At 43.3% G+C, this 13,339-nt stretch overlaps 1 protein-coding gene across 3 annotated transcripts in view; it reads left to right on the top strand.

Annotated features, from left to right (window-relative positions):
• UTRN (utrophin) overlaps positions 1-13,339 on the top strand; it is a 1,286,828-nt gene that overhangs the window by 1,218,072 nt on the left and 55,417 nt on the right. For all 3 annotated transcript variants that reach the window (XM_033935605.1, XM_033935603.1, XM_033935604.1), the window contains one exon: positions 10,523-10,681. In XM_033935605.1, coding sequence (XP_033791496.1) covers positions 10,523-10,681 — 159 coding nt within the window. The remainder of the gene's footprint in view (positions 1-10,522; positions 10,682-13,339) is intronic.

The raw sequence follows: 13,339 nt of genomic DNA, 5'->3' as shown, positions 1-13,339 counted from the left end.
TTTGTCTTCCCCATGTCCTTTCAGCGTCCTTCTCCCTCTCTGTCTTCCCCATGGCCTTTCAGCATCCTTCTCCACCCCCCACGTCTTCCCCATGGCCTTTCAGCGTCCTTCTCCACCCCCCCCCCATCTTCCCCATGTCTTTCAGCGTCCTTCTCCACCCCTTTGTCTTCCCCATGTGCTTTCAGCATCCTTCTTCCCCCCCCCCGTCTTCCCCATGTCCTGTCAGCGTCCTTCTCCCCCTTCTGTCTTCCACAAATGCTTTCAGTGTCCTTCCCTCCCCCCCCCCCCGTCTTCCCCATGGCCTTTCAGCGTCCTTCTCCACCCCTTTGTCTTCCCCAGTGCTTTCAGCGTCCTTCTCCCCCCTCCTTCTCTCCCGCCCCAGGTGCAGCACAGCCAGCCAGGTCCCTTTACTTTTGTGGTGCTTCCCCGACCGACAGACCGACAACAGCCCCGGTCTGACAAACCTCCCTGCCCTTAACCGCGAATCTAAATTTCCTTCTTACAGCTGCTGTAAGAAGGTAATTTAGATTTGCGGTTAAGGCAGGGAAGTTTGTCGGACCAGGGCTGTTGTCAGTCGGTCGGTCGTGGAAGCGCCACAAAAGTAAGGGGACCTGGCCGGCTGTGCTGCACCCGGGGCGGGGCGGACCGCCCCCCTCCCTTGGTAGCCACTCGAGCCGCGAGGCTACTCCTCCTTACCTACCCTGCCTGCAGCACAGAGCCGAACAGAAGTCTTCCCGACATCAGCGCTGACGTTGGAGGGAGGGAGGGCTTTGTTTAAGCCCTCCCTCCCCTCCGACGTCAGCGCTGATGTCGGGAAGACTTCCGTTCGGCTCTGTGCTGCAAGCAGAGCAGGTAGGGAGAAAAGCCGCGCGACTTAGTACATCCAGCCCCGCAGGAACCCCGCTACCCTCAGAGGCGTCCCCACTGGATCCCCGCGACCCTAGGGGGCATCCCCATGGGATTCCCGTGACCCTGGGGGCGTCCCCACGGGATCCCCGTGACCTGAAAGGGGAACCCGCGGGATGCCCGCGGGATTCCCGTCGTCCCCGTTCCCATGCAGCTCTCTAGTCTGAAGACCCTCTGGATTGCCAGATCCCCTCCCCTGTCATACCACCAATGATTTTTAACAAGTAGCCCCTGGGGTCTGGATGGGACTTGTGCTGGGGTTTGCAGGAATGACTAGGGAGACCCTCTCCTTGAGGCCGATGGTCCCAGGCTGCAGGAATAAAGCTGCTTGCAAGATAGCTTGCAAGCAGCATTATCCTTATAAGGTGTAATTCAGCAGCCTGCGGTACCAGGATCCCATAGGTTGCTGAATTCCACAGGGCATCAAAATGTGGTAAAGGATGATCTTTTATCTGACCTTTCTTTATGAATTCCCCTTTAGTGTTATTCTGGTCCAAATACTGTTTCATTGTTTTCCACTTGATTTCACAATATATTGACATTGGATAATGCCAAAGCAATGTTTTGGAGTGATTTACATTTAAACAATTTTTATTCATGTTTCCAGCATGGACAATCAAACATATGAAGTTTTGGAGTGATTTAAATAAGCACTTCTGCATCCATAGTAATGATAGTGATTTGTTTTGCTTGAATGTGAAAAATGAGTTTGTGAGGTGTCAAAATTCATGCACTGCGATAGCATTTTTTTGTTTGTTTTTGACCTTTAGAAAGTATCACGACCTACAAAGATTTTGGTTAAAAAAATCAATTCAGCATATGTTTCTGAGATACAGGCTTTCCAATTACTGCACATACCAGGCCTCTGAGAAGATAAGCAGGAAATGTCTTTTGACATAGAGAAGGTGATGAACCTACTAAAGGACCTCTGTCTGGTACTTCCTAATCTTTCCTCTACCACCTCTGAGCCCTCCCGCCTCTTCAGATTCACAAACTCAGGAAGCTTTTTGTTTTTTTTAAACAGAGAAAATGTTTCTGTGGTTCAGCATAATCCAGACAGCAAAAGAGATTCAGGTCTCACTATTGTGAAGGCAGAAACAGAAGTGCTGTACAGTTATCAAGTTCAAACATATGTTTATTGAAAAGAAAAAACAATTCATAATCCAGTAATAGCAACAGTGAAAGTGGTAAAATATTTCACGTATAAATAGCACCAAAATGTAATTCAAACCCAGAAAGCAACAAGTGTCTTTTCACTTTTGTACTAGAACCCCCTCTCCCGTTCCCCTTCCCCCCACACATCAAAACTTCCAAACACTCAACTCAGAAATTTAGCCACATCCCTATTAGGTGAAATATAAATTCCACATTATATACTGCTTTATGGTCCTTCACATAGGGTGTCTATAAACATCTATATATGCCATTTGTCGAATGTCCAACAGCTTCTGTACCACATTCTTCCCCCAGCCCAAAGTCTCCACTACTCTGAGAGTGATGGTTGTATAGGGTGCCCATCTCAAGTCTTCCATCCAGGACCCATTCACTCCTAGCTAAGCCACTGCATAGGATCATGTCCTGGTTTGGGCAATACTACTACAAAATTGACTAACTGTTAAATTCTACTTAAATCCACCTCATAGTCAAGGGAGGAAAAGACTTCAAGTACTCACGGAAGCAGGGCTGTAGAACATTCTGATCCTGTTCTCCCCCTTTTTTTTTTTTTTTTTTTTAGCTATCACCAGTCATAAAAACCTCTCTTGTCTTCTTAACATTCATTATATTGGAACATAATAATGTCTCTAAAAATTTTGAAATCGCTATTTTATAAAAGATAAAAGATTTTTTATTTTTTTTTTAACTTAGCTTGGGACAAGGCTGTTGTAGACATCCTCAATTCATTCGGTCTTTAAATTGGACTGTGCAGATACTGCTCAGTAGTATATTCACCATTTGGCAGCAAACCAAGCTTTGAATATTATGCTCAACGGAGTTTCCTCATTCCACTCAAAAAGCTTCCTTGGGAGCAAGCCGCATGAATCCACAGGACCAACTAGTTCTTAAGCAAATTTCTACAAAGTGAAATTAAACAGTGTTACTGGTCCAAAGTCTCACTTAGTTTTCATTCCAAAAACCTATTACAAAACATTCATCAGACCTGTAATTTGAAGGAGTTGCTCTGTTTCAATTGAAGCCACCTCCTAAGGTGGTAGTTTTCAAACATGGCACTTTGGTCCAAAATATCCTAAGTAAGAAGGCTCAGGAGGAGGCGGTAGCAGCTTGCGCGCGCTATGGCCCTAACGCGTCTTTGTAAAAGGAGCCCTTAATCCGGACTCCTTTGTTCTTCATGCCTCATCCTGGGCAAGAGAAATTTCAGAGCACTAAAGCTGGGCATTTCCAGCATTGCAGGATGTGTCTCGAGTAGCGCAGTAAAAGCCATGCTTGTCATCGCAAGTATTAAATTAATCCATGGAACGTTTTAATTCAATTCACACAACTAATTAGCATTACCCTTCTGATCTGATATGCATGTTCTCAGTTTGAAAACCAAATTATGTAAGTTCAAGGTGTGTACATTTTATATGTGATTGAAAAAGGCTTCACAATATTCATTTATTTCCACCAAACATTAATTGGCTAGTTGGGATTTAAATATGTGAATAATGGATGTGCTGTTCAGCACCTGGATGCTATTAAAATAAATTAATAGCATTGTGGAGAGAAATATCCCTGCAGTTCAGTAATATGACCCACGGGTTACTTGATAAGCATTTAAGGCCTGAGTTACATTCTAATACGTGGTAGCATGTCAGCCCTCTAGGCTGTTTTCCACATTGGTAAAGGCCAAACTGCAAAACTGCTGCTAGGTATCAGAATTTGGACCATTTTAATAACCTGATGATGTTTTTGCTGCTGGAAGTAGAGTAGGTCAAGCAGTGTCTTTTATTGAACATCATTTCCATATAGAAAGAATCCTGGTGCTGTTATAGCCCCTATGATAGTGTTTATTGCCTATATAGTGTGTATATCAGGGGTGCCTGAAAGGTTGATCGTCACTGATCAGTAGATTGCAAGGACAACATGAGTCAATTGCAGAGCCCATCCTGGGCTCCGTGATAGACTCGCGTTGCCTTTGCTTTCTCCCTGCTTCCCTGACGCCACAAAAGCTAGGCACATTCAGCCACTGCACAGGCGCCGAGCCCACAAGCCTTCTCCCCCCGACATCAATTATGATGTCGGAGAGGAAGTTCCGGGCCAGCCAAATCGCAGTGCTGCAGGAGGCAGAAAAAAGGGAAGAAATATTAGATGCACAGTCAGAAGTGCAACAAAAGACTCATAAAATCACCAAACAAAGGTAGGAAAAATGATTTTATTTTCAATTTAGTGATCAAAATGTGTCCATTTTGAGAATTTATATCTGCTGTCTATATTTTGCACTATGGCCCCCTTTTACTAAACCGCAATAGTGTTTTTTAGTGCAGGGAGCCTATGAGCATCGGGAGCAACACGGGGCATTCAAAACAGCTCCCTGCACTAAAATCCGCTATTGCGGTATAGTAAAAGGGGAAGGGGTATATTTGTCTATTTTTGTATAGTTGTTACTGAGGTGACATTGCATAATTTAAAGTCATCTGCCTTGACCTCTTTGAAAAAAAACCCGAATATAAATTATAATTAACATTTTCTCTGCGTATAGTGTGCCTTGTGTTTTTTTTTAATTTTATTGTTAGTAGATCATTTTGACTTGGTCATTTTAAAAATAGCTCGCAAGCCCAAAAGGTGTGGGCACCCCTGGTCTATATGGACTCTTCTGGTGGATATCTGGAGACGATCCTGAAGAAATCAAGAAAAGCAAACATTAATTGGAGCTCCTGCTTCATTTGTTTTGGCCTTACTCATACATCTGTTGCAGTTGAAGGACCAAATTAAAGAAAATTTAACATGACACACTTGATTAATTTTAAGCTGCCATGATATTTCTCTATATTCCCTACCCCTAAATTTCTTGGGAAGAATATATGATTTACTCTGTTCCCTCGTGGACACTAGGATGCACAATGCTATTTTCAGTTTTTGAATAGTTGTTAAGTTCTGTGTATTAACACAAATATTCACTATAGTGGAAATTCTGTAACAGAAAGTCTTGTTTTAAGTGCCCTAGTGCAGAACAGGAAGCACCTATTCTATAACAGCTTCTGGGCATGCTGATTTTATTATTGAATTGTAGTATAAATCTGCATTGGCATTCCTAAATTTAGATGCCACCACTTAGGTCAGTTGCAGGTATGCCTAAATGCTTCAGGCAATGCACTTAACTATCTCATATTCATAAGTTACATGTATAATTTGGAAACATGCATACTCCTTCCACGTGTGTGCTCTCTTGCAGTTATGCAGTATTATATTGGTGCACTGGTTTAAAGAATAGTGCATAGTGCACTTTACATGTGTAAGATACACTTTTTCTGTGCACTTATGCACTCAAGGCAAGTGTAACTTATACATGTAACAGATGCTTTTTTTCTGTGCACATATTGCACACAATGTATGTATAACTGCACCTGCTCAGTTACAGAATTGCCTTTTCTAGTTTTCAGTGGCTAATACAAATTCCAGTGCAATGGGTGTAGAGGTCCTGAACAGTTGGATAGTCACCTCCTTGCAGAAGGCATCAATCATTTTCCGCCTCCTTCCCCAGAGGGTTGTGCTGTAGCTCCTTGGGTTTTTCTTTCTGTAAGCATGTTCAGATGGTATCTGATCTGCTCTGACTTTCTTGATTTATTTTTTGGGTTTTTGTTCCTGGAGTTCGAGGATTTTGGTGCTGCAGGGGTTCTCAGTGCTCCTAGGCTCTGATTGTGAGAAGACACAGATTCTCAGCGAAGAAGTCTGTATCTGGCAGGCTTCTCTGGTTTCAGAGTACCTGATTAGCCAGCCTGCTCTAGCAGTTTAGGACACTATGGGACTGTTTCCTTTGTAGTGAGGCTCGCCCCAAACTTTGGGTCTTGATTGCAGAGTGTGTGCCTCCAAGTTAATCTGGAGGACCAGTGATGGAGCCGGCTGCACCTTTCCCTCCTCATGTCGCATAGCATAGATCTGTGGGGGTTGAGGTCTCAGCCCACCTTTTCAGGTCTGCTTAGCAGCTCGTAGAAGCAAGCACCTGGATTTCATGCTTGCCTGAGGCGGAAAGTCTTTTCTCATTTATAGCTGCAGTGGCAGCTCGGACAGTTCCCAGCACCAGCAGGCACATATGAGTACTGGCTATTGCAGCCTATGGGGAAAAACAGAGGATCTGAAAAGTGCTAATTTAAAAGTTTATGGGGTCAGATAGGGGTCCCCTACCTCTTAAAACCCCTTTCTTGAATGTTTTGAGTTTTTATACAGGTCTCCAAGGCTGATTTTAGTGCAAAATCAATAATGCAGTGGCCATCTTGGATTTCCCGATTTGAATAAAAAAGCCTCTAGCTACCTTATCATCCCTTGTATTTGTAATTATTCAGCATAGATGGACTACTCATACACTGTATTATTGCCAGATTTACACCAGATGGCTAGTTGAGGATCATCTATGTTCCACAGGGTGCGCAAGGGAGGAGCGGGGGCCTCAGGCTCAGATCTCGAGGGTCCTGGGAATGCAAATGGACAGCTCTGGGGGGCTAAGTTGTTCTCAGAAGCGGCAAAGGCTGAGTCAGCGTCCACAGTGAAGGAGCACCACATAGAGGATGCTGGACCCTCAAGGAGGCCCACTAAGCACCCACAGGTTCATCTGGTCCTCCGGTGCAGGTTTTTACACCAGTCTTTGTGAGCTTGCTGTATGATGCCTATTTGAAGTATAAGAATCAGTCCACTGGTTCTGTGCCTGCTTTAGCAATAGTTCAGGGGGGAGTGCCATCCAGGAGCACAGAGTCTGCTAGACAGGTTTCAGCTGCAGACTAAGATAGCTCAGACTCCATGCCTCTTCTCTCACAAAGGGAACCTTAAACCTTCCATTTTGGGGGGGTCCAAAGAGAAGGCAGATGCTGATGGTCAGCAGGCCATGGTTTCACTGGACCCAGGGAATGATACCACAGGGTGCAGACTTTTTAGGCCAGCAGGTCTATTGGATATTGTCACAGAGGTGTTACAGAGAAGTGGAAGTGAATGACTGACTAGCATGGGAGCTGACTTGGCTCCACATTGTACAGGGAGAAATCAGTGTTTTGCCCCATTGAATTGTAGCTTGAAGGTTGCCAGGCGTATTGGAAGGAAGGAGAATTGTTTTGCAATGTCTTTGTCTTGAGTGTACGAATTAGAGAGGAGGGTACACCCCCCCCCCCTGTCAGATTTCATCAGGTCCCGCCGAAAGTGGAGAGGAGCACAGGAGCGGGAGTGCAGTTTGAGCCCTGGGAACCCGATGTGGGCAAAGAGATTCTGGCATGGGCTCTCGGCCTTCTGGGAGATGCCGAGGAGGTACATTGGCAACTGGAGTTCAGCTGTATGCCCCTAACTATGCTTTTAAGTGGCAGTGGTGAGGAGGAGAAGTTCTATGTATGCTGGCTGGAGCTGGAAGCATTTTGGAGGTCTGAACCTCTGCTTCTGCTGCATGAGGTGTAATTTAGAACGATTTCTGGAAAAGCTACCTGGAGCCAACGTAGTCTCTGGACATTCGGCACGGCAGTAGGATGTGTTTTTATTCCCAAGCCACTCAGACAGAAGCTGAGGTGCCAGATTTTGGGCATCTTAGTGCTTCAGGCCTCCAAGGCCTGGCATTACCTTCAGGTGCTAGGGTCTATGACGGTGACTACAGAAGTGGGCCTCTGAGCAAAGGCTCACTTATGCTCTTCGCAGGACATGCTCTTGTCATGCCGATCACCTCAAATGGACTCTTCACAGGCCACTGGCCTGGTCTCCAAAGGCACATTACAGTCTCCGATGGTGGCTCTGACCACAGTCATTAGCCAAGGGTATGCTACTCTGCATAGACTCTTGGATGATCCTGATGACAGATGCTAGTCTTTACGGCTGGAGAAGTCATTGCAATGGTCATCCAGTGCAAGGCAGATGGTCGCCCTTACAGAGAAAGTGGTCTATCAATCAATTGGAACTGCAAGCCATTCGGCTAGTGCTTTGGATGTTAGAAAACACCTGGATGGGAAAGTAGTCGTGGTCTTTTCGGACAATGCCACAGTGATGGCATATGTCAACAGGCAGAGAAGCTGTTGTGGGTTTGTTTTTTTAATCCTTTGTAATTTTTCAACAATATTTACAAGAAAACAAACTTCTTGTCACAGTAATGCAGGAGAAATAAAATTAAATATACATCTTGGAAAAAAAAAAAGTAGAATAATTGGATCTCCTTCCTTAGACCACATTAGTGGAGGGAGTTAAGGCCCAAAATTAGGAGAAGTACATTTATTAATTTAGGAAAAATATTTAAAGGAAAGGCAATAACACAAGTTTGCTATCTCAATTTCACTGTGTCTATTTCAGGCTATCTTTTTCAACTCCAGAAATTACTTTAATTGGTCAGGGAGAAAAAATACATATTTAGTTTGTGCATACTTTATAATACACTTACAAGGGTAAGCTAATAGGAAAGAGGCCCCCAAATATGTTGTTTCTTGTCTCAAGGATAAGAACTGTTTCCTCCATTCCTGCGTTGACTTAGAGACATCTAAGTATGCCCATATTCTCTTGCCATAGAATAAGGTTTTTGACAAATTAAAGGACCTCTTCTATTAAATTGTGCTAGCCCTATGAGCTGTGTTCCTATGAGCGTCGAGAGCAGTGCAGGCCATTCAGCACGGCTCTCTGCGCTAAAAACTTCTAGCATAGTTTAATAGAAGAGGGGGAAAGTATTGCTTCATGAATGAGTCCAAATCTTGTTGGAAGACAAAGGATATCAATAATGTTCTCACTGCTGATTCCAAAATAGAGTCTGTTGTGGGTTTTATAAATAAAGAACATTCCAGTAATGTTCCTCTGAGATTGGAAGTCCACCTGTTATTTTATTGGGTGGAAGTGCACCTACAGGCTCTCTCAGTTGCTCATGTAGCGGGGGTGGACAATGTTCAGGCAGACTATCTGAGTCAACAGTCACTGGACCTCAGAGAATGGTCCCTATCCCAGAGAGCGTTCAACATCATTGTGCGGCAATGGGAGCATCCGACTTTTGACTTGATGGCAACAGCATCAAACAAGAAGGCCGTAAGGTTCTTCAGCCGAAGATACAAACCCAAAAGCACAAGCATGAATGCCTTGGTACAGAATTGGCTCGTGACAGTCCAACTGTATGCTTTTCCCAATTGGCCCATGATACCATACCATACAATGTCATATACCCTGCAAATTTCAACTGGGATTCAATGCGGCTTACAAAAAGATTTCAGAAGTTACATTACATTGTAGGTTAAGAATTGAAGTATGTTATAAGATTGTAAGAATGTCACTGGGTGAAGAGATACAATGTCAGGCTTTTTGAACAGGTAGTATGAGGGGATCTGATGCACGCATAGAGGCAGGTTATTCCAGATCTTGGGTCCTTGGAATTCGAAGGACTCAAATAGTTTCTTCCAGCAAATTTGCAAAAGAGATGGAAAGATCAGTTTATGCCGCTGTTGTTCTTGAATTGTTGAAGGAGCATCTTACCTTAATATCAAATATTAGTTCCTGAGGGTTTTCTTCTATGGCCTTGAAGACCATACAAGCAGTCTTAAACAGTTCTCTTTTTTTCATTAGCAACCAATGGAGTTCTTGAAACAGTGGACTAGCCGGTTCAAATCAATTTACTTTCAAAATTAGCCTGGCTGCAGTGTTCTGGAGCAGTTGGTAATAGTTTGAATTTCTTCTTTGTGATACTGGAATATAGAGAGTTACAATAGTCCAGATAGGGGAGTATCGTATACTCAAATAAAAAACTGAGATTTTGGGGCCAAAAAAATGGCTCAAAAACAGAGGTCTCGGTTTATATTTGGGTTAGCGCTGACCCGCCCCTCCCTCCTCATGAACCTGTTGCAGGCCTTTGCCGGGCCCGTGGTAAGACCTTGTGGTCTAGCAGTAGGCCGGGACAGGAGCGATCCCTCCAGTCGCCTGCTCCAGCCAACTTTAACAATTTTTATCTCCCTCCTGTCATCTCTCCCCTTAAAAAAAATTAAGTTAGGCATCTACTGCAGGTGTCGTTTAAAGAATCAGAGCCTAAGTGTTGGAGTGTGGCCAGCATCTGCTCTGCAGTTACCACACAAAACAGATATTTAGAAGGCAGTTATACAGTATTATATATGTGTTGACATATATACATTTGTTACATGTGTAAATGTTTGGAATAATAGCATATATGTGTGCACATACAAGCATGCGTGCCATAATTCTGCCTAAGCACTATTCTTTAAATGTGCTTGGAACTTGTACTGTAGATTTTTGACAGGTGGGTGAAGCTTGGGCAGGACTCAAATTTATACACGTACCATAATGAATATTATAAGATATGTGCATATCTCCAGCTCTTAGGTATGATCATTTACACAAGCTCTATGCTGGTGAAAGCGATCGTGCCCTAACACAAACACGCACATGTACTGGTTATGCACAGCTAGTGGCACAAATTAAATTAAGTATACTTTGCTTCTTTTGTAATCTTTAGGGATGATGAGCACGCTCTTATCCAGCACTACTGTCAAACTCTTGGAGGGGATTCACCTATGAGTCAGCCCCAGAGTCCAGCACAGATCTTGAAGACGGTGGAAAGAGAAGAACGAGGGGAGCTAGAGCGCATCATTGCTGATCTGGAGGAAGAACAAAGGTTGGATCTTTTGCAGTTTTGATATCTGTGTGTCATCCAACCTCCTTCATTACTTTCACCCATATCTTCTCACTTAGACCAAAAGGGTGCAGAGCATAGAATTAATGGAAAATTGAGCATTAGCGTTTTTACCAAATTTGCATTGAAGAAACCAGATGCATAGTCAAACACCCAGGTGGGCCTGGACCCCAGTTGGATGGACAGAAGATCCCATCTCTCCCTCTTGCACCCGGGCAAGGCAATCTGATCCAATCCAGTCCCTCCATCCTCTCGTCCCACTGTCACTGCTGTTGCCTACCTTTCAAAGAGCCGATCTTTGATGACAGTGAGCAGTCTGACTGATACATACCAGCCGTATAGCCTTCCTTCTGACACAATTTCCTTTTTCTGCAGAGGCGGAGTGTGCCAGAAGGAAGGTTGTGGGGTCAGTGCAAGCAGCATGCATCAGTCACATTGCTCGCTGCCAGCAAAAATTGGTCCTTTAACCGTACGAGAGAGAAGTTTGGAATATTTTTAGCTGGCAGGGCTTGGGAATCCCCACCAGCTACCATATAGATATGTTGCCTCTTGGTGGGCCTGAGCCCAAGTGGGCCCACTTGTGACTACGCCACGGGAAGAAGCTATGCAAAAATCACATTTGGCAAGAATTTGGCTATACATTGCATAGATTTTTATTTTAGTGCATGATAGACTATTAAATAAAAGGTGTTAATATGAGCTTCTGTGCAATAGCATGCATTCACTATCCCAGGTCCTGTTTTATATAATTGAACTTATTTATTAATAATGTACTTTATCCATATTAGCATGCACAGTGGCCTACCGAGGATAGAAGGTGCTCAGAGCTATGGCGCACCCCACACCATCCTCTCTGTCCCCCAGCCACATTAACGCCCTTCTTCCCCTGTAACTCTTTAAATCTTCGCCGGTGCGAGCAACTTCTCCGGCCTTCTGTTTGTGCTGGTGTTGGCTTTCCCTCTGATGTCATTTCCTGGCCATGTGACCCGGAAGTGATTTCAGAGGGGAGCCAGGCTGGCATGAGCAGCAGGCCAGAGAAGTTGCTCGTGCTGGTGAAGATTTAAAAAGTTACAGGGGAAGGAGGGCGTTAATGTGGCTGGGGGAAAGGGGGGGGGACCGAGAGGGTGCAGGCATGGCATGGGGAGGGGGGGCAGGCAGAACATCTTGATGCTGGTCTTATGAGTTCAGTCTCAGACCCTCCTAGCCTGCCATTATTAAATATGTTCATACCATGTTCATACAATGTGGTCTTTGCTTTCTATACAATATTCGTGTGTGCTTATAAACTGCAATAAACATAAAATACATCAGAGGGGGCATTTTTTTTTATTATAGCTTAATACAACATTTATCATAAAACAACATTAAAGGATATATGCACATAAACAACATTATAACAACATTAAAGTTTATAGTTTATTTATTTGTAGCTCACTTTACATAAATTGGGTCAAAACAAATGCATACATAATCATAAAAAACACTGTTCATTTTTACATAGCCTGTGGACTATAGCCATTTAGGGCTCACTTGAAGAGTACTTTATACTCTTCATTCTAACTACAATGTGTTTTACAGGTTTGATTGTGCTCATTACATGTTGTCATTTTGTTGATTTGAAGACCTCAGGAACATTTTTGAAGGGGAGTCTAATTTATGGGTGGCCTTGATAGTATTGGCATTTGGAGGAGGGGAGGAGGATGGCTGGGGGAGGGGGGACAAGGGTTCTATAAGGGTAATACATTAAGAGGGTTGGGTACTATGGAGGTTCCTGAAGGTTGGCTTCTGGGAAATTTGGAAGTTCCAAGATATAAATAAATTGAATGCTCACATTCAGAGCGAGTGGGAATCTCGTTCATTGGTTATACTACTTTTATTTGATTATGATACCAAAACCTCAATTATTTGTTTCCTTCAATGTTAAGAGACAATTCCCTGTGCAAGAGGTAAGTTATATTTTAAGAAAGCTGAGCAATTACATATGTGTATAGGATTTGTCCAGGAAACTCATTTAATGCCTTGCATGAGCGATTATTTACACATAAAAAATACCCTAATATATTTTTGCCTCTAACAAGGTGAAATCTAAGACTAATGGGGTCTTTATTTGATTGAGGAAAGTGCTGGAAATAGTGAGGGATAAGGGAGAGCGATATCTTCTCTTAAAAGTGGAAATTGGGGACCAGCTTTACCCTTTTAAATGTCCAACATGAACATCCATTTTACAAACTGGAACATCTAAATGATGAACGGATTTCTAGAAAATTAGCACACAAATGTCCATGGAGAGCAGAGGGGCAGGTTTAAATACCATGTAACTCTTATATTGTGCAATTATGAACTCTCCATGAATAGAAAAATGCTTACTGTATCTGAATGTATACCACTTCAGTAACCTTCAGGCTTGCAAATGGCTTATATAGTTTGGTACAGTAAATAATTTTCTATTCCTGGAGGGCTCACAAAAAAAAAACCTGGGTCCCTTGGTTTACAGTCAATTACACTAATTATATGGGTATTCCTCAGTTTCTTGTTTAAGGACACATTTGAAAAATAGACAACATAATTTATAAAATTAGACAACACAATTTATAAACTTTTTTTTGTTGTTGTTGTTGTTACCCACCATATGTGTTTTCC

Source organism: Geotrypetes seraphini, chromosome 3 (genome assembly GCF_902459505.1).
Source record: "Geotrypetes seraphini chromosome 3, aGeoSer1.1, whole genome shotgun sequence".
Classification (NCBI taxonomy): Eukaryota; Metazoa; Chordata; class Amphibia; order Gymnophiona; family Dermophiidae; genus Geotrypetes; species Geotrypetes seraphini.
The sequence above is the reverse complement of the archived record's forward strand: the minus strand, read 5'-3'. Positions and strand labels throughout refer to the sequence as shown.